This window comes from Spea bombifrons, chromosome 9, assembly GCF_027358695.1.
Source record: "Spea bombifrons isolate aSpeBom1 chromosome 9, aSpeBom1.2.pri, whole genome shotgun sequence".
NCBI lineage: Eukaryota > Metazoa > Chordata > Amphibia > Anura > Pelobatidae > Spea > Spea bombifrons.
In genome coordinates this window covers 1097880-1125623 of record NC_071095.1, presented here as the reverse complement: position 1 = coordinate 1125623, position 27744 = coordinate 1097880, and the positions used below count along the sequence as shown (strand labels likewise).

The 27744-nt window shown below is 40.4% G+C and overlaps 1 protein-coding gene across 1 annotated transcript; it reads right to left on the bottom strand.

Annotated features, from left to right (window-relative positions):
* Positions 1-346: 346 nt before the first annotated feature.
* AMN (amnion associated transmembrane protein) lies at positions 347-19413 on the bottom strand. Its single transcript, XM_053475595.1, has 12 exons — positions 19324-19413; positions 15259-15371; positions 14587-14631; positions 7537-7621; positions 7003-7238; positions 5157-5294; positions 4908-5016; positions 3993-4075; positions 2550-2718; positions 1951-2122; positions 1373-1487; positions 347-561 (listed from the first exon to the last, which is right to left on the bottom strand). The coding sequence occupies exons 1-12, from the start codon at positions 19364-19366 to the stop codon at positions 451-453; spliced, it is 1419 nt and encodes a 472-aa protein (XP_053331570.1). The 5' UTR covers positions 19367-19413; the 3' UTR covers positions 347-450.
* Positions 19414-27744: the final 8331 nt, after the last annotated feature.

Genomic DNA, 27744 nt, shown 5'->3' with positions numbered 1-27744 from the left:
CTGGAAAATCTATCTAAACTAGGCATTTATAAAATCAGGACACCTGAATTGATAAACTTGGAGGAGATTTTCCATCAATTTACCTATTTTGTGTGGATTCAGAGGGAAAATATATATATATATATATATATTACAATGTCAAAAAATAGAGTATTGCAGAGTATGCGGTGATACCTTTTTTTATTGGACTAACATAATATTAAAAAGACAAGCTTTCGAGAGTTATCCTCCCTTCATCAGGTCTGAAGCAATACTAATAAACATGATAGAGGTTACAACTTAAAACAAGTGATGGTATAAGAGAAGGGGGTGGTTGAGTGGGGTGACCACATGTCCCTGCACAAAGTGCAGGTTGATGGCTTTAATTTAAATTTGCTTGCATCCATCAGCTGAAATTAGTTCTTTCCTCCTCACATTGTCCCCATTGTTCCATTTAGGCGTTCTCAGGCTCTAGATATCGCACTGGCCCTCGTCATACAGAGGATTTGAGTACTGAATCTCTGTTTGTTTCAGGGCAATTCCTTTCAATGCATCTTCCCCAGAATATAAACCAGGGGTTCCCTGCAATAAAACAAATAGCACAGTGTTTGTATCAGAGCAGTGACGAGTTATAGCGCCAGAGAACTACCGTATTTGCTCGATTATAAGACGACCCCCCAAATCTGAATATTAATTTAGGAAAAAAAAGAAAAAACCTGAATATAAGACGACCCTATAGGAAAAAAGTTTTACCAGTAAATGTTAATTCAGCTAAACTATTTTTTTTTTTATAAAAGCTATGATTGAGAAAAATATTTTGGTTTTATTTCCTTCTATTTTCCAACCTGCCCCCAGTTATGCACATCTGCCCCAGAAATGCCTTATACCCCCTATATGCCACTGTGCCCCATGATATGCCTTTTAACCCTCTAAATGCCACTGTGCCCCATGATATGCCTTTTAACCCTATATGCCACTGTGCCCCATGATATGCCTTTTGACCCCCTATGTGCCACTCTGCCTCCAGAAATGCCTTATACTCCTATATGCCACTCTGGCATTTAGAGGGTTAAAAGGCATATTATGGGGCAGAGTGGCATATAGGGAGGTATAAGGCATTTCAGGAGGCAGAGTGGCGTATAGAGGGTTAAAAAGGCATTTCTGGAGGCAGAGAATATAATCGAGCAAATACGGTAGTTTTCATAAACATTTTCTTTGGCATTGCTAAGTAGAAGGTACTAATTATCATAATGTTTTGCGTGGGAACTTCTTCCAAGTGTTGCCATTTCTGTACAGTATGTGGCCAACAACATAAAAAACCTTCATATGAGTGACGGTGTTCTGTGCAATTAACGTAAAGACGCACATGATAAGTTTCTAATCAAATACTTACAGGTCCACCTTCTTCAATTGCGTGATATATAGGGTTTTCAAATCCTCCTCTTGCAGAATCGCTTTCAGTTTCCAGTTCGGGTTCATTCTGAAAAGGTTGTGGAAAAAAAGGCAGTCTAAAAAAAAAAAAGCTTATTTTATTTTGTTTTCTTGGTTGAAGGGACTGAAATGAATAATTTAAAAACTGTCATAATTATGTCTAGGTTATATATAGTGCTAATCGTAGTATGGTGTATCTACACCGTGCTGTTTTGATGTAAAGCCTTCTGCTGGATCAAGCAAATAAAGCCCAATCTGACTACAATGCAGTAAAGACTTACTATTAACCTATTAAGTAATGAAGGCAAAGGGGGACGGAGTGAACCAGAGGTCAATAAAATCAATGCAGTACATTTTGGAAGAAGCCATTGGCTTAACTGATACTTTAGAATAATTATATCCAGGTGAGTGGCGAATGCAAGGTTCCTGCACAGTGTAAGGTGGTATTGTTTCAATAGACTTCCGCTATAAAAATAAAATGTCAAAATGTGTTTAGAGATGCCGTGAAACTATGTAATATCAGATTTGCTTTTACGTTACCTTACAGTTCCTCTTTTATAAAGGAAATAAAGCACTCCAAGTAGGGAAAGGCAAATGGCAAGGACACCGATGACAATCCCACTGACGGTGCCTGCTAGGTTCTGAACCTGTCCGCCTGTAATACTGCCGGTCGAGGTTATCAGAGTCCCTTTCAAAATGCCAAATAAACGCCCTGCATTGTAAAAGCAACAAAGAATGTTAAAAAGAAAGAAGCTCCGCATCTTATCAGAAGTTCTGTAACCCCCCCCAATAGTTATGTACTTTACCCAGTAGTTATGAACATTTACAATAATTTTGGCTTCATAATGCTATATTTTACCATAGATCTTCATCTACCGTTACATCAATCATATAGATTTTGATTTATGCAATTAACCCCTTAATGACAAAGCCCATACATGTACGGGCTCAAAATGTGTTTAGGGACCGCCCATTGTCCTTAAGGGGTTAATTTAATGTTTGAGACTTAAGACCAAAGCTGCCCAATTACTGAGTCTATAATACTACAATAATTCCCGATAAAGGTCCACGATCCACCTCATTTTATAACACAAAAGCAAAAATGATACTATAGCAATACAATGAACAAGTAATGGTACCATTCTTTTTGATGTCATCCATGATGTCATTGGCTAGGTCTGCTGCATTGCTTTCCTTGTTTTCAACAATCACAATTTGAATTTCTGTATGGTCAGATGGATTTTTGAGCAGAACTTTCTGCGGCTTTAGTACTTTTGAGATTGCCAGTTTAACGCCTGAATATTGTTCCTGGATTTTGGAAACATGAAACGTTCAATAAAAATGCATTAAAGTGTGTTTAAAAAAGAGGGGACTTACGATGCTCAATAGCAAGGCAGGGCAGAACTATGGTTTTACATATCAGAACATAATAACAATCATCTGTTCCTTAGGAAGACAAAAATTTGGTAATTACAACCTCAGATGAACAACAGCACATGACATATTACACTGGGTTATTCAACAAAAATAAAGCCAAAATGGAGAAGCCATGTATCACAAACTAAGTACACCTTATGATACAATAGACTATAGAACCACCTTAAGCAGCAAGGCTTTCTCCTGGCAACCCTTCCAAACAAACCATACTTGTTCAGTCTATTTCGAATTGTATTGTCATGAACTTGAACATTTAACATGCTAACTGAGGCCTGTAGAATCTGAGATGTAACTATTTTTTTTTGCAATTTATCTGAACACTGCATTGTCTGACCTTTGGGTGAAATTGTTTGGACGTCCACTCCTGGGAAGATTGGCAGCTGTTGTGAATGTTTTCCACTTTTAAATAATCTTTCTCGCTGTAGAATGATGGACTTAACATTATGTGGAAATTACCTTATAACCCTTTCCAGATGGGCAGCAACAATTGCTTCTCTAAGATTCTTGCTGATGTATTTCCTCCTTGGCGTTGTGCTAACACACACCTGAATGCTCCAGACCAGCAAACTGCTAAAGCTTTGGCTTTTGTAGAGGTGGTCACGTTTACTGATGATGAATTAATCAAGGATATTTGATTAGAAGCATCTGTCTGCTACTAAGCATCTTGATTCCCATGGAAGCAGTAAGGGTTTACTTATTTTTTCACACATGGCTTCTCCATTTTGGCTTTATTTTTGTTAAATCATGACATGGTGTGATATGTCATGTGCTATTGTTCATTTGAGGTAATATTTACCTAAGTTGTGCTTAGAGTGCCATGTTCCACTCACATTCTGTACATGTCCTGCACTGCTTCCTTTAATGTTTGGAGGCACCAAGCCCAGGCCACGTGGGCCATGTGAATCTGACCCTATGTATGATTGCAGGGGAGGGAAGTTGATGGGGTACCTGGCAGATGGACAGGATTTCTTTTCTGTGGTACTAGGGTAGGGTGTAGGATGATAATGCCTGTGTTAAGGAGGGTACCTAGGCCAAGCTAGCTTTTTATAGTGATGAAAAAGCAGACTGTAACTAGTTTCTAAAGCATAAGCACATACAATGCAGCCACAAATGTTATTTTATAGTTAAATGAAAATAACTAATACCAGGCTGAGGAAGGTGTGAATAAGGCGATTGCGATAGTCATCCAGTGTAAAATCAGATGTGTGTTCCAGAGTTATTATCGCCCCTAGAGTCAATAGAGAGAGATCTGTTAATACAAATCCTGTGTCAGGGCAGAACAACATCAAGCTGTGAATCTTCGGCTATGACTGTGTTATCACACCTATGATCCTCTGCCAGCATATCGCATTCGATTTAGTGCATAGGGAGTCAGGGATACTATTGCAACCCTGCTGGCAACTGTCTGTGATAATAAAGGTGGCCCCAATGCTCATCGCGAAATGGATACACGGTATTATCCACTAAACAGTAAATCATGAATAACTTAATCTTGCTGCATGAACTATAAATTAGAATTTACCATAAATTATTCATGGTCAACTCGATACACTGCTGGTGCTAGCAACTGGCTGTTTTACTGGACTACAACGGATATGTTGTCCTATTTTCTTTTTGGTTACCCATTGACAATTTTTTGAAGTCTGCGATGAAAGTGCTTCTAAAGGCCAGGGTAAACAAGTAAAGGGAACAAAAGCTTGCCCATAGTGCTTCCATGCACTTCCCAGCAAACATACCAAGTGACTTATCAGATGTAACCCCACCAACATGTGACATTTTGGTGTCCAGGTTGGACCTCTCTGTGGACAAAGAAGCATCCAGGCTTCAAGGTGGCTTGACCAGAAAATTAGATACTCAGCCAAAAGACCAAGGCTAAAACAATATGTAAAACAATTTGACAAAGTCATACCCAGCAAACAGTTTGAGCTCCTAGAACAGAGGGACATCAGGGATGAAAAGAGCGACATAGAGGTCTCTCCAAAGAGGGACTGTCCTGTCTAAACAGGGACATTTAAGAGATATGCTTCTGAGCTTATTTCACATACGGCACGCTAACCCACCACATATTCCACAGCAGTGTCCGGCTGGATTCAAGGGTTTTTCACAGGTTGTTTCTGGACATCGGTTCTCTGTATGGCGAAGAAGTGCAGAACAGATTTCTTGAAGCATCTTTAAAACAAACATTAGAAAGTGCTGGTTCAGCAGAGCCATATGGCAAAAGTCTTATATGGTTCACTGGAACATGAAATTATTTATTCTTAACAACGCTTGAGATTACTTATTCTTAGCATACAGAGCAATCATCTCACCCCGGTGTTTCCACATTCACAGCCGGTCTTATCTTGACAACCAGTGTTGGTTATTTGCAGCGGGGGATGTCCGGGAAACTGAAGTTTCCCTGTGTTTGACTGAAGGTGCTGAGAAAACTCCTCGTCGCTGGTAAATCTCTAAACAAAAATGACAGAAAACACAGAAATATCATATAGAACAATATAAGCATACCTGCCAAGTGTCCATCTTTTTAGGAGGAACAGTCTTGGACATCTCTTTAAAGTACACAGAATGATGTGAGAGTTGCCTTAACCACTTCACATTTTTCCCCCCAAAAAAACTCTGTGCAGAACCCTCTCCTATGCATTTGGTGCTTTTCCTAGCTTTTTGGCTTGCATGATACGTGTTCATCTGCAAAACATTTTTCTAGCTTCTCGCTTCTGCCCTTTGGTTAAGATCTGTGAGTACACATGGCAGAGGGAAAGCTCGCCCCCCTGGCCTTGATGCCGGGCAGGTTGTAAGAGGCCTGAGGTTGGTATCCCCTGGTTTGGTCTGCCAAGGCACTTGACAAGTGGTTTTAGTTATTCAGGGACATAAACAGTCTGGGTTGAGAAGTATATCTTTGCACCTTAGACTCTTCTACCTCCCATCTCAACCTTGGCCTATGGCTGGTGGTGATATGGTTGTATTATACCAGGCATGGGATGGGTCAGGTATGGCGGATACACACAATTTCACTAAGCACCCTTTTTTTGTATTATTTTAGTGCATGTGTGTTTTTGATATGGTTTTCATTGTGATATGGGTTTTCTTTTTCATAGAAAACGCCACAGTGGGGCCAAGTATAGCTCCGAAAACAGAAAATTGAAATGTACTACCAAAATATACTAAAAAAACAAAACAAAAACAAAAGAAACCTTTTTAACCCCATCATGACCGATGACATACCAGGTATGTCATGAAACAATGTCTGTAGAGGACCAACGACGCACCTGATACGTCATGGGTTAAAAAAACTGATGTGGCTGACTGCTCTGTCACTGGAGCACTCGGTCTACAGCAATTCCATGGTATATAAAAGCTGCTACAGCCAATCACATGCATGGATACAGTGCTTTGTATCTGTTCTCTGCAGCTTTCCTTCCCACCGGGCAGTTAAAGAAAGACAAATTAAGAAATGCTCTGGTTCTGTAGCCTAAAATAACCCTGGTCTTTTGAACAATAAATAGTCTTTTTTTTCATCTTAATGTAAAGTGATCAGTTATTTTTTCGGATTTTTTTTTGGCAGATCCACTGGAACCACTAAGCCACTTAATTAAATGATGTGACTGTTGATTCATTCTAGAGTTATCTGAACACAATGGATTGTAACAATGTAGCAACAAATTGTCCTTGCATTTTTTTTAACGTATACTTAACAAATATACGTCTTATAATTACATATTCTTTGTGTAGTGTAGTGTAGTTTTTTGTTGTTGCAATATTTTGTAAAGGTCCAGAGTACATTTTTGTTGACATCCACCTGTGGAGTTAAATCCCTAATTCATAGTTTAAACGAAAGGCAACACCTAGAAACCAGATAAATATTTTGTAGGAAATGGAATCATGACGCCTGTGAGAACGTCAAGAGACGTGTCGTTACAAGAAGCAATAACTTGTAACAGGGAGATAATAAAATGGAATATTTTCGAACGGTCTGACATCCCGTGTATCAATTTTTTTGGATTGTTGTTTTCATTTTTACACGTGGGTTGTTTTATGGTTAACAGAAGACTTATTTATCTACAATTTACTTATACATTTTATGAATAAAAGATTATATACATACATATAAAAAAGGCCAAGTAAAGCTTAACAATTCTTAACTGTTTATTCCCGGCTTACCTTCCCCAGTACAGAAATACTTCTCAGACGAGTTGTTGATCCTGTTGCTTTGGAGTTAACTCGAAAAGAGGTTTCTGGGGAAAATATGACATCATCGTGATGACATGGCACACGTTCGACATCCACAGAGAAGAGAAGTTTGCCACTCTCAAGATTATCAAAGGCGAGGGCAGATTGCCACAGTGTAGGGTCAAACCACTGGTACTGGTCCGTGTCATGGAAATATATGTCAGAACCTGTGCCGAGAAAGAACCATCCTTTTAGAGAGCTAGTGATTCATGGCTCAACCATGCATGTGTCCACAATCTATAGTCAATAGATTTTTGCTTACATTTTTTTTGTGTTAAATAGTGTCTGACGGTAAATGAAGATATAACATGCAAAATTGCTTGCATAAAACATACAGTATGTGCACAAATACATACTTTTGTCATTTGTAACATGTTTAGGATTTTCCTAAATTCTGTCATTTGATTTGATAAAACCACTGAAATGTTGCTTTAAAAAAATCACCAAGTATGATGTCATGCTCACCTATACCACATGCCGGGTCTTCTTTAGCGGATGCTGAGAACCCAGCGCCGGAGGCCAAAATAAACTCTCCATCCCACGGCATGTTCTAAAGAAAGAAAGATGACATCAGATTCTGGAATAACTCATACAACAATATCACTAAACCCACTGGACATTTTAGAACTTTCACTTCCTGATGTCTCTGTCCTATGTAGTGCTCTAGCAATTTTATGTCATAAAAGGTTTTGTAAGGCGTTAAGCTGTTAGAAGCTGTTAGCACCAACTTGTTTTCAGTTTTGGTTTTTGTTTGGCTCGTTGAAAACTTCCTTCTCTAGATAACGTAATCAATCTACATTAATAATAACCACATTTATCTACGTTGGCCTCAATCACTCTCCAGTTATCGTGCTTCAGATGGCTGAATCTTCCCGGATGTCCTGTATTTATTTCTACCCGCTTGCTACATTTGTCCAGAGATTCTGTTAGCCAGCGTTTCGATAATAAAGCAGTAATAAACTTTGGCTTGTTTTGAAGGACGTAGTGATGACAGGCGAGGTGAAGCTTAAGGGCCTCCAGCCAAGCTGTCCTGCAACCTGTCTTATTAACGACTAGTATTGTATTCATAATCAACCTTATTTCTCATGGTAGCTGCAAGAACCCATCCCAATATTTATGATTATATTTTTTAGAGCATTAGCAAACTCCATGGCATTGATAGATTGAAGGGAAAACATGTTATAAATAACATTAGACATACAGGTGTAGCCGGTGTACTGAGAGCTGGGAGGAACAGAAATGTTGAGCTCTTTCTGGAAATATTTAAGACCCCTTCTCCAAAACTCGTTATGTGGGTGAAAATAATGGCAAATTATCTTCTGATGTCCTAGAGCTATGTAGCAGCCCCTTTAACATTTTCATGCTGCCCCCCATGCTATCCTATACACTGCCGTTCCTAGCACCAACAGACGTATAAACGGGGTCGGTGAGCCACTCCAAGCACCAACCTAGGTTTATGACCAGACTTTGTTTGATTTGGAAATTAACATTATGCCTAATAGTTCATTTTCTTTGAAATGACTTTATTTTCTGAGACGTTATGTAAAACATCTATATCCACAACTACTAGACATAGATTATTAATTTGAGCCCACTAAGGGCTGGTGTTGCGGATGGCGTATACATTCCCCCTCGATTTTGCAGGGTTTTGTATGATATATAGCCCCAGGGGGAGTATATGTTGCGCTAGATTTTAATATGTTTCTATATGGGACCCCTGGGGTGGAGCATACGGAGAGTACGGCGGGCCGGGGCTCCACCCCGCAGTTTACATACACCTGGACTGACACCGGATCCAGGCCAGGACTTTAGGCTGACTCCAATGCATTGGTCAGCTGCAACTGATTAGCTGCACTGACTGCAATAAAGCCTTACCTGTTGGACAGAGGGGGAGAGAGAGCTTTGTTTGGAAGCAGCAGGACTTGCTATGTACAAAAGAGACCATCAAAAAGGTTAGTGAGATTACGTTCTGTTTAGTTTAGAACCTGAGTAGTGAGGGACTTCTGTGTTAGTAAGTGCTCAGACGAGCAGGGCTTTTGTTTATAGGGAACTTGTGTTCTGTTAATGTTATTCAGTTATAGCCCTGTAAAAAAATATTCAGACCCCTTTTGAAGGCATCTAATGTGTTGGATAACACCACCTATCTTGGCAGTGAATTCCATACCTTTATTGTCCTCACTGTAAAGAAGCCCTTTCTTTGTCTCCTATGAAATCTCCCCTCTTCCAGTCTCAGAGGGTGACCTCTTGTTCTTTGTATATTTCTGTTCATGAACAGGTCACTGAAGAGCTCTTTATATTGGCCCTCTTCATAACTAGTATCTTCCAATCCCCTTATTATTATTTTTTTTTATTAAAGTGTTATTTTTGCCACTATCTGCCACTGATATTAAAAGTATAAAAAATTGAAACATAGTCCTATAGATAATACTGGCTCAAAGTACTGTATCTCAAGAATTACTATAAAAACAATGGCAAATAAACCGGGTTTGCTATAGATGGGAATAGAGTGAGGCAAACCTTTAAAAACTTAGTTTATCGACCAGTTAAATGAAATACGTTAAATATATTGTTATTCTTCCCCAGTGCAATCAGTTCTGGTGCCCAGAGTCTCCGGGTGAACTTAAAAGAACTTAAACTTTATGGGAAAGGCACTTGTGAAAAGTAAATGGTGAGATTTTTTGACTATAGGTGGCACTGTTCTCTAGCATATCATGAAACACAAATGGCAGTTCCATGGCGGTTATTAGGTAAGCTGCGGTGTATCACAGATCTTTTAAGGTAAGCAGGAACTTGATTCCATTGTCTTATCTCTTTGTACATTCTACCTCGCACGCAGAAAAAAGTGCACATGGGGTCACATTTCAATATAAAAACCCTGGTGAAAAGCACTTAATGCAGAGCAGCATGTACCGGGGGCTGGTAAACTCACACAAGCTTATTATTTTGTATGATAAAGAACCCTATTCATAACCCCTGATTAATGGGATTCTCTCTATGAGCTTGCCAGCCATTTCACGAAGGTGCCAATATCGTCATGAGATCATCTTTAAAACATGGCAACCTGCGAGATACCGTCAGGTGGTATTCCCATGCTCGATGCCAGCATATGCACAGACGTGCTAATAAGGCCACGTGGAGCATCCAAACTGGTGTTTCTCTTTCAAAACAACAATCTAGCTCCCACCTGTAGACAGCGGCCAAACTTATATTTTAATCATTTTAGTAGAGGGTTTTATTAGGTAAAAGAAAAACTCCCAACATTTCTTCTCAATGAGGGCCTCCTAAAACAATAAAATGAGTGCATTTAATTCTATTTTTATTTAAATTACTACTTCCACATTCTCACCCAATAATATAAGCCGTGCTAGGTCTATGGCTTCTAGCTCCAATGCCAACTATGTTTCTGGTGCCCCTCCTGCATGATCTTGCTTGCTAACATAGGAAGTAACCTCATGGTGGTGCCATCTCAGGGTCCATAGGCAGTCATCTTGTTGCCTGAACACTATATTGAGCTTGGCCTCCTATTTAAACTTTGGCAGCAGGTTTCTGCATAGAGCCTTCCTAAATCATAATGTGGCCCTTGACAAGCCCCTCTAGAGCCCCTTCCTTTCCCATTAAGTATCAACAATAGCTAATACCGATCCCTTCCTCTATGAGCTTACACATATTTTGGTACCCCAAACTCCAACTTTGGGGTTCCTTGAAATAAGCACATTGCAGGATCCTGTATTTCCAATCATGCGTTGCCTTCAGTTCCCTGCTGTTTGCCATCTTCCTCTTCTTGTAGGCTGCCGAGGGCCTCTAAAGGAAGCCTGGGACCTATTTTGCCCTGTGTTAGATGACCCTGTCCCTCCTTAAAGCCTAAAATACATCATCCTTTTCAATGTCTATATTTACGATCACAACTGATCGTAGCTGCAGTATACAAATGTACCCAGCGCTGTATCTGGGCTCCGTAAACTCATCTTAATCAGGTTTAAAAATGTAATCGTTTCTGAAATTCATTTTGAAATGTAACCCTAATTTTAACAGCGGTTCGTACCTTTTATGTATAGGATGTAGCCTGGATATATTTAATGCTGACGTGAATGTGAAAAGAATGCAAGTTGCTATAGAAACGTTTTGTCGGTGTCAGCAGACATGGAAAGGTTTCACATTTCCCTGCAGTTGAAGGAAAAGGATAAAATGCCTCTATGTAATCCGGACCAGTTTTTAACACGCAGTTATGTCTCAAATAACAGAAATACATCCAGGTGATTCACATGCCAGTTAGAAAGAATGTTCAAAAAATAGAAACACAAGAGGGTAAAGTATAAATAGACTTACTATTTCTGAAACGGAATATTACGCTGACCAGACTTAAAAGAAAATCATTTTTTTTAATGGCTCAAATACGTTACAGACAAAAGGGGCAAGCAGTATACGCAGTATTCTGGTGACATGAATAAAGAAAGATATTCATAAGGAAGGAAGCGTAATAAAACCCTTTGTTATGGGTCCTCTAGGGCGGGGCCATCAGCTAATCACCATGCAGAGGAGGTGAACCTGAGCAGTGATTTGGCAAGACAAGAAGAGAATGGGTGGAGTTAGAATGTATCCCTATTCCCTGATCTTTAAAGGACTGCTCTGAAAACCAGCAATAAGCTTTAATTCATTGAGTAGCTGGGAATGATAAAACTATTTTAAAGTATCTAGGGAAATTAGTGGATGAGGCTAATGCAGTGACGAAGTGTAAGCATACATGAGGTTGGTGTATGGAGATCCCCAATGTAAAGCAAGGCCAGGAACCAAGTAAGGTGCCAGGTCACAAAGCGGCCAATGGAAGGGTACCACCGAGAGTAGATAAATGGAACAGCCTCCCATCAGAGGTGGTAGCCGCTAATACAGTGAGGGAATTTAATCATGCAAGGGATATGCATAAAACTATCCTCACTACAAAACATGACCAAGGACTGAGTCTCTACATCAGGAAAAATGAGCAGACTAGTTGGACCGAAGGGCTTATCTGTTGTCAAATTCTATCTTTCTATAGGTAAAGTGAAAGTGTGTTTGAAATCTCATGTGTATATCGGAGAGCCTTAAAATGAAAATCCAGTTACCCTGAAAAACACAAGTTCTCTTTAATTCTATTTGTGCCCTTTTGTCTATATGAAACACTTCGCCTCACTGACTTTTTTCTCTTTCGGTTTGCAAGGGGATTTTCTAACCTGTTTTGCTAGTTAACCCTTGTATCATTTAGCTGAATGTCTCAGAGTGAAATCACAGCTTTATTAGGTTTTGCCAACCGGTCTGAATCTGAATCATACGGAATTCCCTATGGGGGGAGTAATGGAACAACAAGGATATCTTTGCAGTCCCAGGCTAACTACGGACTATATATCACCCTGAGCCATAAATCAGCTGGCACAAAAAATAGTTAACAGATAAAAAAAAAAAAACCCACACGGAACCAAAAGTCCCCAGACTTCAACTAAATCCTGAGGGATTGTTTTGTCATCAAGTATAATGAGCAACCAACCAACCATAAAAAAACAGGGAACTTTGTCTAGCATAAATATGTAGTGTATTTAAACACTAAGTGTAGTGTTTTGACAATCCGTGCCATTATTTTAAAAGTTATTCGTCTAAAAATAAGTATTTTTACATTAGAGATGCCGACATCTGAGGCATAAATTGGCAAAATTACAATAACAATTAGTTGCCTGTCCAATTCCTGGTCCAGGGGGTGAATGAATGAGAAAGGTGTGATGTGAGGGAGTGTATTTTAGTGTAACTTTGTATGTGTATGTTATTGTGTGTTTTAGTGTAAGTGTGTGTGCCAGTGTTACTGGAGGGCATGGGTGCAGGGGTGTCACTCTTGCCAAAGAGAGATACAATCTTAAGAAAAGGAGATAACTTAATTAGGAGTAATATGTATCCCTATCACAGGAAGTTTTATGAATGTATGTAATACATGTCATTATACCGCAAAAGTCATTTTAAGCATTGCAACTATCATGTGTATTTTATATACGGAACATTAGTATATTGGCTAGTAAACAGTGATTTTAATGCACTAATATCCTGAAAGCACAAACTTATTCTGACCTTCCATAAAATAGCACTCATGTTTTAAAACAAGGAAATCTTTTTTCAAATCTGTAGTAGTGCAAATGAATGCAATAACACTTTTTTTATGTACGGTTATTTATAACTAACCCACTTAATTTGAAAACATGCTTGTCATAATATTTGCATGTGCCTGATGTTAGAATTTAAACTTGTAAGAGGGAAAGGGCCAGACTGTTCTCACACTTACATTTTTTTTCTCGATCATATGTTGGTCATAAGATTAACAAATAGCCTGTGGATAATGATAGCGTAATATAATCAAGAAAGGAGCTCAGAGCCACAGACAAATGCAGACTGTCCGAATAAACATATTCCACACAGTGGAGTAATGCAGGGACTAATTGATGTGTTTCAGGCGAGGACATGCACGTTTATACCTTGCAAATAACTTGCAGATAAGTTATATCATATGTGATATATCCGTGAATGGGAGAAATAAAATACCATACCGCCACTAAGCCAGCTCTCTCCAGGGGCGGACTGGTCTTCCTGCTGCTAGAGGAGCAGGGCCGGTTGGAGAGGCCAAAAATAAAGGGAGCACAAGGTCTGTAGGTCAGGGTCAGAGGCTTGAATTTGGTTCTGGCTGGTATGGGGAGCCAGTGAAGCGATTGGCACAGTAGAGCAGCAGATGAGGAAAGATTCTAGCTGTAGGGTTGAAGATGGATTGGAGCGGTGGAAGGGGAGAGAGGGGAAGGCCAGTTAGTAGGAAGTTGATATCTCAAGGGAGTGGGTTAATATTTTGGTTGTTTCTTGTGTGAGGAATGCCCAAACTTGGGAGATTTTTTTGTGAAGGTGCCAGGATTTGATGAGGGACTGGATGTGAGGGATGAAGGAGAGAGCAGAGTTAAGTGTGACACCAAGGCAGCGAACAGTTATAGAGGTGTCGGTATTGTGGACAGAGAGGATGGTGGTATAACCATAACCTCAGTCTTGGAGATGTTAAGCTGCAGGTAACGGGACACCATCCATGATGAAATTCCAGAAAGACAGTCGGCAAAGCTAGTTAGAAGAGAGGGTGAAAGGTCAGGAGAGGAAATGTAAATTAAGGTGTCTTCTGCATATAGGTGGTAATGGAAACCAAAGGAAGATATGAGTTATCCAATGGAAGAGGTGTAAATAGAGAATAGTAGAGGACCAAAAACTGAGCCTTAGGAACACCGACCGATAGCGGTTTTTGTGTTAGCGGCGAGGTGGCAATTATTTAATTTATTCTAACAATTATTAAACCCAAGGTGTAGTTCAGCAAATCTGACAATTAGTTTATGTGCCTGATAGAGTGAAAAGTATAGGTCTGTAGAACACAATGTTTCCCTCGCATTAGGAAAGTTCCCTTTAACAGTAGTAGGAGTATTTCTTAAATTTGATAATTCTGGAATATTCTAATTAGGCGATAAAGTATCTTACCAGTTCTGACAGGGAGTGTGCTGATTGAACATAGACTGAAACTTTCTGAAAAAAATGGAAAAGTTTCCTGATTAGGGTTATTCTTCAGACAAAATGACAAATGATCTTAAATTGTTAATGGCATCTTAAATGGTAAAGATGTCCTGAGGTGTAAAGTGTTGGGGAGAGTCCAATATTGAAAAGCTACAGCCTTGCCAATAGAACATACACGCCCAAATCGTTTTCCTATCTCTTCCATCATTTTTCCTCCCCTGCAATTTCCTTACATTTTCTCACTATTTACAGTTTAATAATCTTTCACTCTCTAGTCTTCCTTTCCACTATTGCTACCTCTAATTTTTTTCCCCCCGTACCTTTGCGAGCCGGGCTCTCTCCACCTAATGTATCGGTTTGTCTAAGTCCATCAATTCTCGTCTTGTCAGACCCCTTGAATATATGTATTGTATCAAGCGCTGCTTAGATTGTTGGCGCTATATAAATAAAAGATAATAATTCCAGACTTTTTCTACTCCCAGTATTCTTTGACTCTCTTGCCCTAAAGCCCCTCTTCAGTCTAATACTCTTCTCTCCACAGCACTTTACTCATCACCCATCAATCACTCACATTGATATATTACCCTGTATGCTTCCCATATATTCACACCCCACTTAATAGTAAATATTGAGTAATACCTTACTGCTTTCAAAAATCACTTTATCCTGAGAACACGGAATTCTCTGCTCATTCCAGTTGGAAGCATTCTCAAAATTTGTATTAGGAAGCCATTGTTTGTAGACAGCGTCGCCTGAAAGAACAAATGCAAGGACTGGGTTCCCTTGGAAAAACTGCTTGGATTTCTATCCAAAAGGAATTGCCTCTTTAAAGGTTAGCGCTATTCCTGCTAGTTGGGTTTAAACTATGGGTTTATTGCATTTTGGTCCAGACTCGACAATTCAGTGCCCAGTCAGACAAAAGCTCGGGTAGTCATAGCCACGGAGAGCTGGCAACTTGTTTTGGGAGCAAATCCTGCCAAATGTATCAGTAATACATAGACTGGCGTGTTTGGCTTGTTGTTGCTAGGCCAGTTTCAACACATATTCACTAAAAAGGACAGTAATGAAACACTTAAGGGGAGCACAACTAGAAAGGGTATTAAATCTGCCAATATTCCGCTAGATGTGATGGTGACTGTATATGGAACTGCAAGGAACAAACATGTAAAGAAGCACAAGCTTCTGATAATGGCCCAAAATGTGACAAATGACCACCAGCACCTCTTCCAGCCCATCTTTGCATGTCTGTTCATGGTGGATTGTAGTGGAGAACAAGCCTAGCAGAAGCCCTACAGACCTCCAGCTCCCTCGCACAATGCAATATTGCGGGTAGAGTTATGGGAGGTGTCCTTATTTTATTAACTATCCCAGGCTGCTGCGACCGACCTACTGCCCGCTGCATGGTATTTAGGGTTAACAAAGAAAAATCCCAGGGTCGCTTTAGTTTGACATCAAAGAGCAAAGTCATATTCACAAAATACTCTGTGTTAGTAATCCAAAAGACGTAACTGCATTTTTGTAAGTCTATTTTCGCTTCGTAATTTGACTCACAGTGGACCAGAATCCCAACAATGTTATCTCATGATCCCCTTCCAGAACACGGTATGGCCAAGATGCTTCCATGTTGAATGCACGGAACACTCACTTCCTCTCATTCTGTGAACGGGGAGCGAGTCATATCCATGTTAAAAGGAGTTTTCTTTAGATAAATGAAGTCAGCCATGACTATTGCTGCGTAACACACATCATGACATTTTTCTTTAATACGGCAACATCTCTGAGACCCTATTACAGACCTCGCTAAGATTGTCTTCAAACGTAACAAAGTATTTTAGTCTGTGTAGCCGTTGAAAGTTTTCTTCCTTAAAGTTAACACATTGAAGCTTAGCGTTGTACTTTTTATTTCTAAGGCTAAGATATTTACATTTTATTTAAATTTTTGATGCTATATAAAAAAAAGTCCAAGTAGGATTTATACTCGTAAACAAAAAGGGAACATTTATGGCATTTTTATTTTCAGACTGCAGCTATTTGTAAACCAGACATAATGTATAAATATTTAATGCCTTATTTAAATGTTTCCAACCTTTTTTTTTTCTCTCTCAAAATCTGTGAAACAAACATTCTAAATGTTCTGGCCTGGAGGTTCTTAATCTATTAACCCTATAATCGCAAAGAGTCACAAACGGAAACCATTACTTGTTAGAAAGTAAAGCTATTCTGAATTTCATCACCTGTATTCAAGCAAGGATTTCAAATGTAAGGGAATCAATGAGAAAATCACCAGCTGGGATGCTCAGATCTAAGTAAATCGGAGTAGAACGTGAATAGGTCAGCCCTAGACTCGGGTACCTAAAATATTTACTATTTATCCTAAGAATGTGAGACTGATAAAATCAAGAGGAAGGTATCCAGGTATAACTGGGAGTATGTTATGGTATATTCTGGCTTAGGCCGATTTGGCATAGGGTAGCAGGTCCTGAGGGGCCAGCAGCTCCTATGCTGCATAACTAGGAGCAGATCGCTCTGTTGGGTGGTCATGATTCTGGTGCAACTGGTGCTCCATGGGCCAGTTAGGGAGGTCAGGGGTCTTCCTTATTACCAGCCCAGTTTCACAATAGAGGTCTGTGTCAAACTAGCATGTCCTCCATAATAACTTGGGCAAGTCAATGCCAGTGCACAGAGGGCTTGGTGTTTAAATCCCAGTTAGAAGGGTTGGCGTTTAAGTCCCAGTTAGAAGGGTTGGCGTTTAAATCCCAGTTAGAAGGGTTGGCGTTTAAGTCCCAGTTAGAAGGGTTGGCGTTTAAATCCCAGTTAGAAGGGTTGGCGTTTAAGTCCCAGTTAGAAGGGTTGGCGTTTAAATCCCAGTTAGAAGGGTTGGCGTTTAAGTCCCAGTTAGAAGGGTTGGCGTTTAAATCCCAGTTAGAAGGGTTGGCGTTTAAGTCCCAGTTAGAAGGGTTGGCGTTTAAATCCCAGTTAGAAGGGTTGGCGTTTAAGTCCCAGTTAGAAGGGTTGGCGTTTAAATCCCAGTTAGAAGGGTTGGCGTTTAAGTCCCAGTTAGAAGGGTTGGCGTTTAAATCCCAGTTAGAAGGGTTGGCGTTTAAATCCCAGTTGAAGCCTGTGGCTGATGCGTCTACAGCAGAATCCAGGGAAATAGAGGAAAGTTAAGTGTATGTTTGATACCCTATGGTAGATTTTAGGATTTGTATTCCCGTGGTACATTTTTTGTTACGTCTCGGATTCTGGAACAGGATGTAAGTCCTGGTGTGTGTGTTTTTTTTTTTTTAAATATTCTTCCTAACATAATACAAATGAATGAGATGGGTAGATCACAGAATACTGAATAGCAAAACTACCCAGAGGGAACTTGCAGTAATAATGAATCACCGACTCCTTCCTCAGTACTGATCATCACTACCGCTTCTCTGTTGAAATATAAATATGTACTTTAAAAATAAAAATCAACAGGAAGAAACATTAACACGCCCAATGACCAAACTGATTTAGATTCACCCTTTTTTTTTTTTTTTTTAGGCTTCAATTAATGAATTACGGTAATAGAGGGTCCAAAGACTCTGTGAATCTGTGTATCTATAAAATCCAGAAGTAAAAAATGTAGAATGGAAAAGCTAAATAATATATATATATATATATATATATAATTTCACCGTGAGGGAATTTAAACATACATAGGACAAGCATGTGGTTTATGAATCTAAGCCAAGACCATAGATCTATGATGGACGCTGTATTAGCAGATTTGATTCTTGATGCTTTTTAATGATATGCCATACGCTTTGTAGTAAGTAAGAGTGTTTAAAAATAAATAGTTTAAGAAGATTATTGCCCCCCACTGTCTCTTAAAGTCAGAGTTTCTGCTCTATTTATTGCATGATTTATATCATTTATATTATATGTTTTAACAGAGCTAAATGCGGTCTATGTTATATGACTGCTTAGCCTTAGGAAAATCACCATGACATAATCCTCAAAAAGAAAGGTTGGAATTCAGCACTCGGCAGTGAAATGGTGCGCGAGCCAGGGTACCACCAAGTCCCTCAATAAATGCAAAATAAAGAAGCAGAGGCTCAGCACTCAAATGATAAGGTGAGTTTATTTCGTGAAATAAACTCACTTTATCATTTGAGTGCTGAGCCTCTGCTTCTTTATTTCCTGACATAATCCTGACATCATGTTATCTTTTGTTGTATGACATCTCTTATGTACCAATATGTCTCAACATCTGACGATCTCATTGTAAGTTGTGTATATTGTCAATGTTAATGTTATTTATAATAACACTACGTTTAATATAATGTAACTGTTTTTAAAAACAATATAATTTCCAGAACTGGGCTATATTGTCAAAGGGGAAAAATTCCCTTCACGGCTTTAAGCAAAACTTAACTAATTTATCAAACCACCCTTTTTGTTTTTGTATTAATAGGTTTGATTAGATCACTGAACAGTAAAATGTAGGATTTGGGAGAATATTGTTATGGATTATAGTTTCACGTTACGTGTGATGCACTTCATGTTGCGATTTCGTCGCCTGTGCCGCATGCATGCAGCGTGTTCTACGTAGTATAGACTTATACAATACTTAAGATTTTTAGCGATAGCAAAATGTGGCTTCCCAGGAACGCATTTCCATGGATGCAGTATATGGGTCCATACAGAGCACTTGTTAAAATCGGTACTTACTGAAGGGAAGAAGGAAAAGCAGCAATAACGACGCTGTCTCCATTATTCAATGCTCCGTCTTTAAGTTCCAAGAGACACTTTGCACTTTAACCCGTCCCGCGCCACGTGACAAGGTGCAACTTAATAATAAATCTTTTCCTGCATTCCAAGGCATACATTCTATTGCCAGGTGGCATCACTGGGAGGAGGAAGGCAGCCTTACTAACATTTTTAGGTGGCAAAGAGGGGCACATTTGCTCTGGGGGTGTCGTTAGAAGTGTGGTTAGGGGCACGGCTTTACCAAGGCTTTTTTCGTGATTTTGTGACCAATTAACTAGCCATATGTGAAATTGCATGTAATGCAACCGCCGGGTAATCTCAGTTCTTTGCCGCATGGATAACAGTACTTTAAGGGTCCCCTTAATCATCCTCCCCCACTTATGCTACAAGAGTACTTAAAATACAGCATTTAAATGCTTCTGAAGTGTACTCTAATGACTTTGCCTCCCAGTCTCCCGTTTCTACACTCTGCAATCAGCAGTTATGGCAATAATCAGACACTAAATTGCTGTTTCTTATGCGTCTCTAGAAAACGCATTGCATCATTTTATTCTGGTATATGTCCCACCCAGTGTCCACCTTTACCTATCTTCCTCAGGTAGTTAGAGGGGTAACATGGAGTGCAGATGTAGGAGCCCCATCTCATGGCAAGAAGGAAGATTAAAAAACTACGCAGGCTTCCTGGATTTGGGGCGGCTGTATTGTTCTGGGAAATAGTCTTTTTTTTTTCTCTGGATTTTCCCTGTTACCAAACAGGAACCATATCTATGAGGTTTATCAGTCAACAATCTGGGCTACGTTACCCGACACATCTCTTGGGCAATAAGGCTGTCACTCACCACGGTTAGTTACAGAGACATTGTGGCGGCTATAGGCCTCGCTAGCCAGAACGCGAAAGGAAGGGGGTTGTTATGTCCACTTAAAAAAGGAAACTATTTCACACAACCTTCACCCATCCTTTCTAACCTCCTCATTAGTAGGGGCAGTGAGGACCCAAATCCTCCCTCTTTCCTCCCCTCAGGCCCCTCTTTTCTAGGAGCTCTGAATGTTTGCCGAGTCCATTACGGAGTTCTGCGGACCCAAAAGTCACAGCAATGGGTCTAAAAACGTCAGAAAATATCTATCAATATGTTTCAAAGCCACATACAAAGTCCCATCCCGCTAGCCGCACCTCTAGGACACATTCTTTTATTTGTCACTAATATAATTTACAGTTTAACTCTCTCTCATAGCCCTCTGCTTTTATGCACGTCTGTTTGTCTTGCCCCTTTTTGACTAGGATTATGCCCCTAGGAGGGTATATTTGAGGAGATTGTTTTCATTTACGTACATCCCCTTAAACAAAAGTGCCCCTCTTTGGAACGTATGTTCTAATCATCCCTTACGAAAAATTACTGCAGTTTTTTTCTGAAGTAATACTGCAGTTTGTAGAAAACTGCAGTTTTTTGGACATGAAAAAACTGCAATACTGCACTTTTACTGCAGTATTACTGCACTTTTACTGCACATTTACCGTACTTTTACTTCATTATATTGCAAACCTACAGTTGTATTTCAATGTACTGCAACTTTATTGCATTTGTACTTCCGTACAAAAATAACTGCAGTAAAACTGCAGTACAGTGAAGTACAAATGCAGCAAATGTGCAGTAATACTGCAGTAAAAGTGCAGTATTGCAGTTTTTTATGTCCATAAAACTGCAGTATTACTTCAGAAAAAACTGCAGTAATTTTTTGTAAGGGATTTGTGGGCAAATGGACAATGCCTATGGGCCACTGATACGACGTTCCTTCTCATAGCAGTCCTGTTTCTTTTATTCATATATCTGCTGTGGCCTAAGAACTGAAATGACGAGAAACGGAAAACAAATGAAACACGAAACCAGCAAATTTTACAAAAAAGAAAATCCTTTATTTTATTAGCACATACATGACATGGCGGAACACAAATAAATACATTGCACAGTTTTGCTCCCAGAGATTCGCACTAACTGTTAACCCAGAACTGAGGCCTATACCCATAGTATTTGGCTGGCTGAGTTTGACAGGAGTTGTAGTCCCATTTATCAATGGAAAGCTTTGTTTAAATAAATTCCAGGGTTAAATAAGGATTTAAAAAGACATGAACATTGCAGGGCGATTAAGTACAATGTAGTAAGGCGTCTGCCCGTCTTTGTCGATTTAATAAAAACCCACGCTATTTTGGTGTGAAATTAAAGAAGCAGGCATATAATATAGCAAAGCTTTCTAACCCTTTAAGTACCAAATGGTTGTTTTTCAGTACCCCTCTGGCACTGAAAAGGTTAAGCACGACAAAAAAAAAAAAAAAAAAAAGAGATCGCATCACAGAGATGTACCAAGAGGTTATAAAAGAACATTTATTATAGATTTCACAAGTCCCTTATTACCACAAATACACTGCAATTATGCTTGCCCCCCCCATAAAAAAAATAAGCATTCATACCCAACCGTAACCCGGCTACATTAAGACATTGGTTTGTAGTATTCAGGTTGAGCATTAACCCTTAAGTCAACAGCACCGAGCAATGAAGTTTTTCATTTAGAAAAGAGTGGTTCACCCTGCGATGCGTCTTCTTGATATGGGGAGCAAATTTAGACCCATGTCTTCAGATTACGATTATTTAGCCTTGATATAGAATATATTATTATTTGTGTTAAATGATTGTTTTGTGGCAAAAGGGATATATCAGATGCGACTTGGCACAATGATAATGACCCCCCCCTCCCGACGGGACACAAATATAGGCTGATCACTAGCCACTCTCTTCTAAATGCACCCCCTTGCAGGACAGAAGGGTAAAACTCCGGGCAGTTAATGTATTCCTGCATCAAATAGAGGCATTTAGAATATGATCGAACGATATAATATATAATTTCAAGTACTTGAACGTATCATATGTATATATATGACTTTTCATTTGCCGTGCTGACGGTGCAGTCCATTGAAGTTACCAAAATGCTAAGAGGGGTCAAAGATACGTCGAGAGGCTCAGCTTCTAGTCAATTCGTCATTGCAAAGGCAAAAAAGTAGAATGAGCTTTATTAGAATCATATGTGTGTTCTGTCTGGTGTTAGCGTGGCTTTTGTCTGTATCAAAGCCAACTTTACTATTTGTAACTCTGTCTGGAAGATGATTAATAATTAAAAGGGGAATGATCAGGGTGGGCAATCTAGGCTTAGTAATGGACATTTCGCTAAGTGGTCACTTTGCCTATCCCTGGAAATTATGCCAAATTGCCAATGATAATCCCAACTGATGTTGGCTGTGTGTTCTGTCACAGCGCGATCAGACCACTCCGCTAACCCACATATCTAAAATACATTCTACAGGGCTTCATTCAGGACATTGTTTCACAATGTGCCCCTAGCTGAAGAAGCCATCTGACTATCTTATTACAGAAGTCACTTAGGTTCCATCTATCCTCCTGGTTAATGAATCACTATCTTTAGCCTTTGTTCTAAGCTTTCATGTTGGTAACTTTGGTAACATGGTTAAATTGTGCAATACATGCCAACTTCCTGGTGCCTGCCACTCAAGAGCGAGTGATGCCACGAACAGACGCGTCCATAGTAAGGGAGCACCACCGCCACCTCCAATATGTCTGCACAGCTCCAGATTAAGGCATAGCGCATCCAGTGCTGCCAGCTGCCAACAGCTGCGGTATAAGGCCAGTTTTCAGGACTGTATGGGCAAATTAAAGACAGCTGGCAATTATGGTTGTGCTGGAGCTCTACCTTCTCCAACTTAAAGCAGCGTATATAGAGTTGTGTTAATTATCTTTAAAAGATGATTTCAATATCCCAACAAGTCTATAGGCCTCCTGTGCTTCTGAATAGAGGAAGACCTACATTGTACCACAAGGAGCTCTTATCTCCAGCTCGCAGGCGCTCAACCTACAAAAAAGCAAAGCCTGCTTCCCCCGGAGGAAGTCTACTGCCTTCGAGGAGGGGGGGGGGATAACCTCGCCATTTCATAGCTCAAGGCATTGTGATGTATTATTGTTACATCATGGTTGTCTTTAAGGTAACTCATACCATGACAAATGTTCTCTTTGGTCCTCTAAATTTACACTTGGTGTGTCATGTCCAGAGGTCATTTTTACACCCCTAGAAAACCCTCTCAGCATAAAGGTGTCGGTGTTGGTATTGATCTCCATTACAAGAAGTTCCATTAGAACCAAGAACATACATTCAATTTATTGAACTGACAAACAGCCCTTTTGATAACGTCCATGGATTCTGCACCCCTAAGAAACCCCCAGAGACAAAAGGGGTGAACAATACAATCAAGCAGTTAAAATATTACGAGGATGGGCTACCGGCAACTGAGATCTATGACTCCCAAGATGTTCTAGACTGCACTCTAGAACAAGGTTAGCGTTGCTCATCCTCGCATTTAAACCACTGGACTATGTGCAAAAATATGGAAACAAGAAAAAAAAAACCCAAGTAAAACAGATCACCACTCGGAACACACACACATATTTAAAATCACTTCATAAAGTACATTATTTTGGTTTTAGTAAAATAGTTTTTGCTGTTTTTGTACGTTTTGTTTGGATTTTGGCTTATACACCTTTTGACGAGCACCAATAACCTGGGTGTGATTCTGGAAAATTAGCTTTGATGAAGCGTTGAACAGCTTGCCCCTGTACTGCAAAGGAAGCATCGATAAGTGAGGTGTGGCAACCTGCAATGTTATGTTGGCTGAGGGTAATGGGAGCTGCCGCCCAGTAACAGGGAATGCAAGTGTAACATTACTGTATTTACTCCTAACTTTAGCAGAGATCCAGCCTACCTTTAGCATGTAAAAAACAGCCTTGGCATCAATACTAATCTTTTTTGCCCAGTTACTGAATAGCTTTGGAAAAAAAAAAATTAGGTGTCCACAACCGCCCCCGTGGGCCGATTTGGCTACTATATTTTGATTGCTCTAATCATGTGTTAATTAACATTATATCACCGAGCAATCCCTGGCACTAGAGCTGTTGGCTAGTCAAATGGCGATGATAAGAGTTTTATATTCCACAACAGCCGATGCCAGGCATTGCCCTAATACAGAGGGAGAGAGATGATTTATTCAGATTTGTAACACCGGATAAAAAATGTAAAAATAAATATATTTTTTCTTGTACCCATTTTTTCATAACTTGCTATATATTAAAAATGAGTACTATTTGATACACCGCTTTAACTCCCATATTCACTAAGGCTGGTATTAGATTATGGGAACTGAACCGAGCATTATTAATTAATAAAAAGTGGACCTAAATAGTATATACAGAAGCCCCCCCATGTAAAGAGGACCCTTTACTACTCAAACTAATCTGCATTTTTTTTCATTACACAAATATATAGTCCCATTCTTAAGAAATTTTATGTAAGTATATATATATATATATATATATATATATATATATATATATATACACACTTTATTCCATAATATCTCTGAGCTGTGGTATCTTAATTGAAACATATAACAAAAATAGAAACTTTTAGTGAATAAAGTTATGTTTAGAATATAATATTTTAGTTTAATCTCTCGGATAATATACTATATTATACTCTGCAAATATATATAAGCTTTGCTTAGGCACATAAACCCTGCCCCGTGGGGCTTACAATCTAATTTTTTCAGATTTGAGGTACTTGCTTATGGCCACAAGGACCCGGCCGCCTGGCACAAGGAACCTTTCAGAAACTACCTTACAGTCTTTGCCTGTTCCTAACAAACTACTTCTCCGCCATAGCGCAGAATATCAGGTCCGAACACATGAGCGGTCATTGCTAAAGTCTAGAACATTTTCATTTCATGTCAGTGATAGTCCGTATCATTCCAAAGTATGTATTCAGCATCTCTAAAATGACTTGGTGGGTACGGAGACGGTAGGTGCTGGACACAACCCATGCGATCTCTTAATTGTATTCTAGATCACTCAACATATCGGAACACTGAATGCATGACTTGTCTGGCCATTCTTCATGCCTCCAGGGTGTGCCTCATTGGCATCCAAATTCATGTATTGTAGGAGCTTGGCGTGGTTTTTTTGGGGGGGTATGATCCACTAATATGTGTTTGAACTGCCAAAAGTGTGCGTATGAAGTAGATCATCAGAAAAAAAAAAAACATTTTATCTAAATGGGTCCCAACTTCACGTAAAACTGGGCTACCCCCTTACAAACAGAACTCAAGGGACAGACTTTGCTGTTTAATATCAATCAGACGACTGGAGATTATGTAAAGAGTTATAGAAGTGTTTGGCACAATCAGGATCCAGCCACTGTTTTGGATTGTCTGGGTACCGTTGTTTGTATGTATGTATGTATGTATGTATGTATGTATGTATGTAGCTGCAATAGCATCTTATGTGGAAAAATTATCCATTCCCGAATTAAGAATTAACTTTTGTACAACTCTCCAGATCTAAAATAACATAGATCTAGGACTATACTATTATTCACTAAAGCCACGCTTAATAGGCTGAGCTCAAGTCCTAAGAACTCTGTGGTGGATAGCACCTTACTTTGTGGTAGGAAGCACCACTGGAATCCAAAGATTGGACATCCATGTAACAACCACAAAGTGGATGTGGAAGACAAGATCTCATACGCAGCCATATGCCAAAGTAATTTGCAGAATGCTTTAGATACTATTTTGGGCAAAATGTGCTTATTAGTGGTATGTGGTCATGTTTCATTAAGGTACTGGAGGTATGCAAGCTACCAGATCACCTAGTCACATACACAGACATCTCCCGAAAGGCTACCAGGTCCTACATTAGAGCCGTAAGGAGGACCTCTTTTTGTTAAATCACAGTTAGTCGGAAGCACGGCGGTTATTGTGAGTTCTGCTTCAAAGGGATCCTGCAGCGGCCATCTGACCTACTACAAGGTTTTTGCAACAAGATGTTAAAATGTGAGACCAGCTGGCACACTGCACCTAATTAAATAACTTGGTAAAGGAATATTTGGTTGATCAAAATGCAAACTGGATCTGTAAATGCCACCACACGCTATGGTCCTATTCTCCAGGTGCACCATTTCCTAGTTATGTGCCAGGTGCCTCCACGCAGGGCATGAAACGTTATGTATGAACCTAGCCTCAGGTGTAGACTACAAAGAACCCAAAAGGTCCCAAATGTAGATGACCCAGGGTGGGTGCCTTGAGTCAGGTTGGCCTGAAATGCCTTTTTTATAAGGAAGATGGAAGGCCTGTCCCGGCCGCTGCCACCTCTCCTGGTGCTATATACTAGAACTTCCAAATTATGGTAATATCATTTTATATCTACAACTATATTACAGGAAAACGGAAAAATCTCACACAATTTACCGACTTGCAAAGAGGGGGTGGGAGGTGGGGGGTTATGTTACTGCATTTCTGTAAAAGCTTCATATTACCGTATTGGCTCGGATATAGGCCGCCCCCGTATATAGGCCGCACCCTAAAAGTTTGGTGCTTTTTTAAAGAAAAAGTTTTTTTTCTTTAAAAAAGCACCAAAAAAAACATGCTGCCACTGTCCTCCCCCCGAGATATGCTGCCACTGTCCTCCCTCCCCGAGATATGCTACCACTGTCCTCCCCCCCGAGATACGCTGCCACTGTCCTCCCTCCCCGAGATACGCTGCCACTGTCCTCCCTCCCCGCGATCCGCTGTCCTCCCTCCCCGCGATCCGCTGTCCTCCCTCCCCGCGATCCGCTGCCCTCCCTCCCCGCGATCCGCTGCCCTCCCTCCCCGCGATCCGCTGCCCTCCCTCCCCGCGATCCGCTGCCCTCCCTCCCCGCGATCCGCTGCCCTCCCTCCCCGCGATACGCTGCCGCTGTCCTCCCTCCCCGCGATACGCTGCCGCTGTCCTCCTCTGCCCCCCCTCCTCGACTTACCGGAGCAGACTCCCGGGTGTCTTCAGGGCCGGCGAGGGACATCTACGCAATACGCGTATGCAACTTCCGGTACCGTTACCGGAAGTTGCATTTGCGTATTGCGTAAATGTCTCCCGCCGGCCCCGCAAGACACCCGGGAGTCTGCTCCGGTAAGTCGGGGGTGGGCAGAGGTAAAACGCTTAGATAACCTCCCGTGCCGGCACCCCCCCCCCCGTGGGAAGTGCTGGCAGGGGAGGCTGTCTGAGCGTATCGGGGAGAAGGATGCAGGTCCCCTGCACCGCTGCGGGGGATCTGTATCTTAACCCCGCTGCCTGCCCGGCGCCCGGGACTGCATGTCCCGGGCGTCGGGCGCTAGACCCCGAATATAGGCCGCACCCCCACTTTAAAAACTTAAAGTGGGGGAAAAAAGTGCGGCCTATATTCGAGCCAATACGGTATATGAAAAATATGAAGCCTCGCGGTCTCCAATGTCCTACTAAG

Excerpts from the sequence above, each read along its gene's own strand:
- AMN (XM_053475595.1), bottom strand. The coding sequence starts at position 19,366 with ATGGAGACAGCGTCGTTATTGCTGCTTTTCCTTCTTCCCTTCA. Across the intron at positions 7,239-7,536 it reads AGACCCGGCATGTGGTATAG|GTTCTGACATATATTTCCAT; the intron begins GTGAGCATGACA and ends TTCTCGGCACAG. Across the intron at positions 1,488-1,950 it reads TATAAAAGAGGAACTGTAAG|ACTGCCTTTTTTTCCACAAC; the intron begins GTAACGTAAAAG and ends TTTTTTTTTTAG.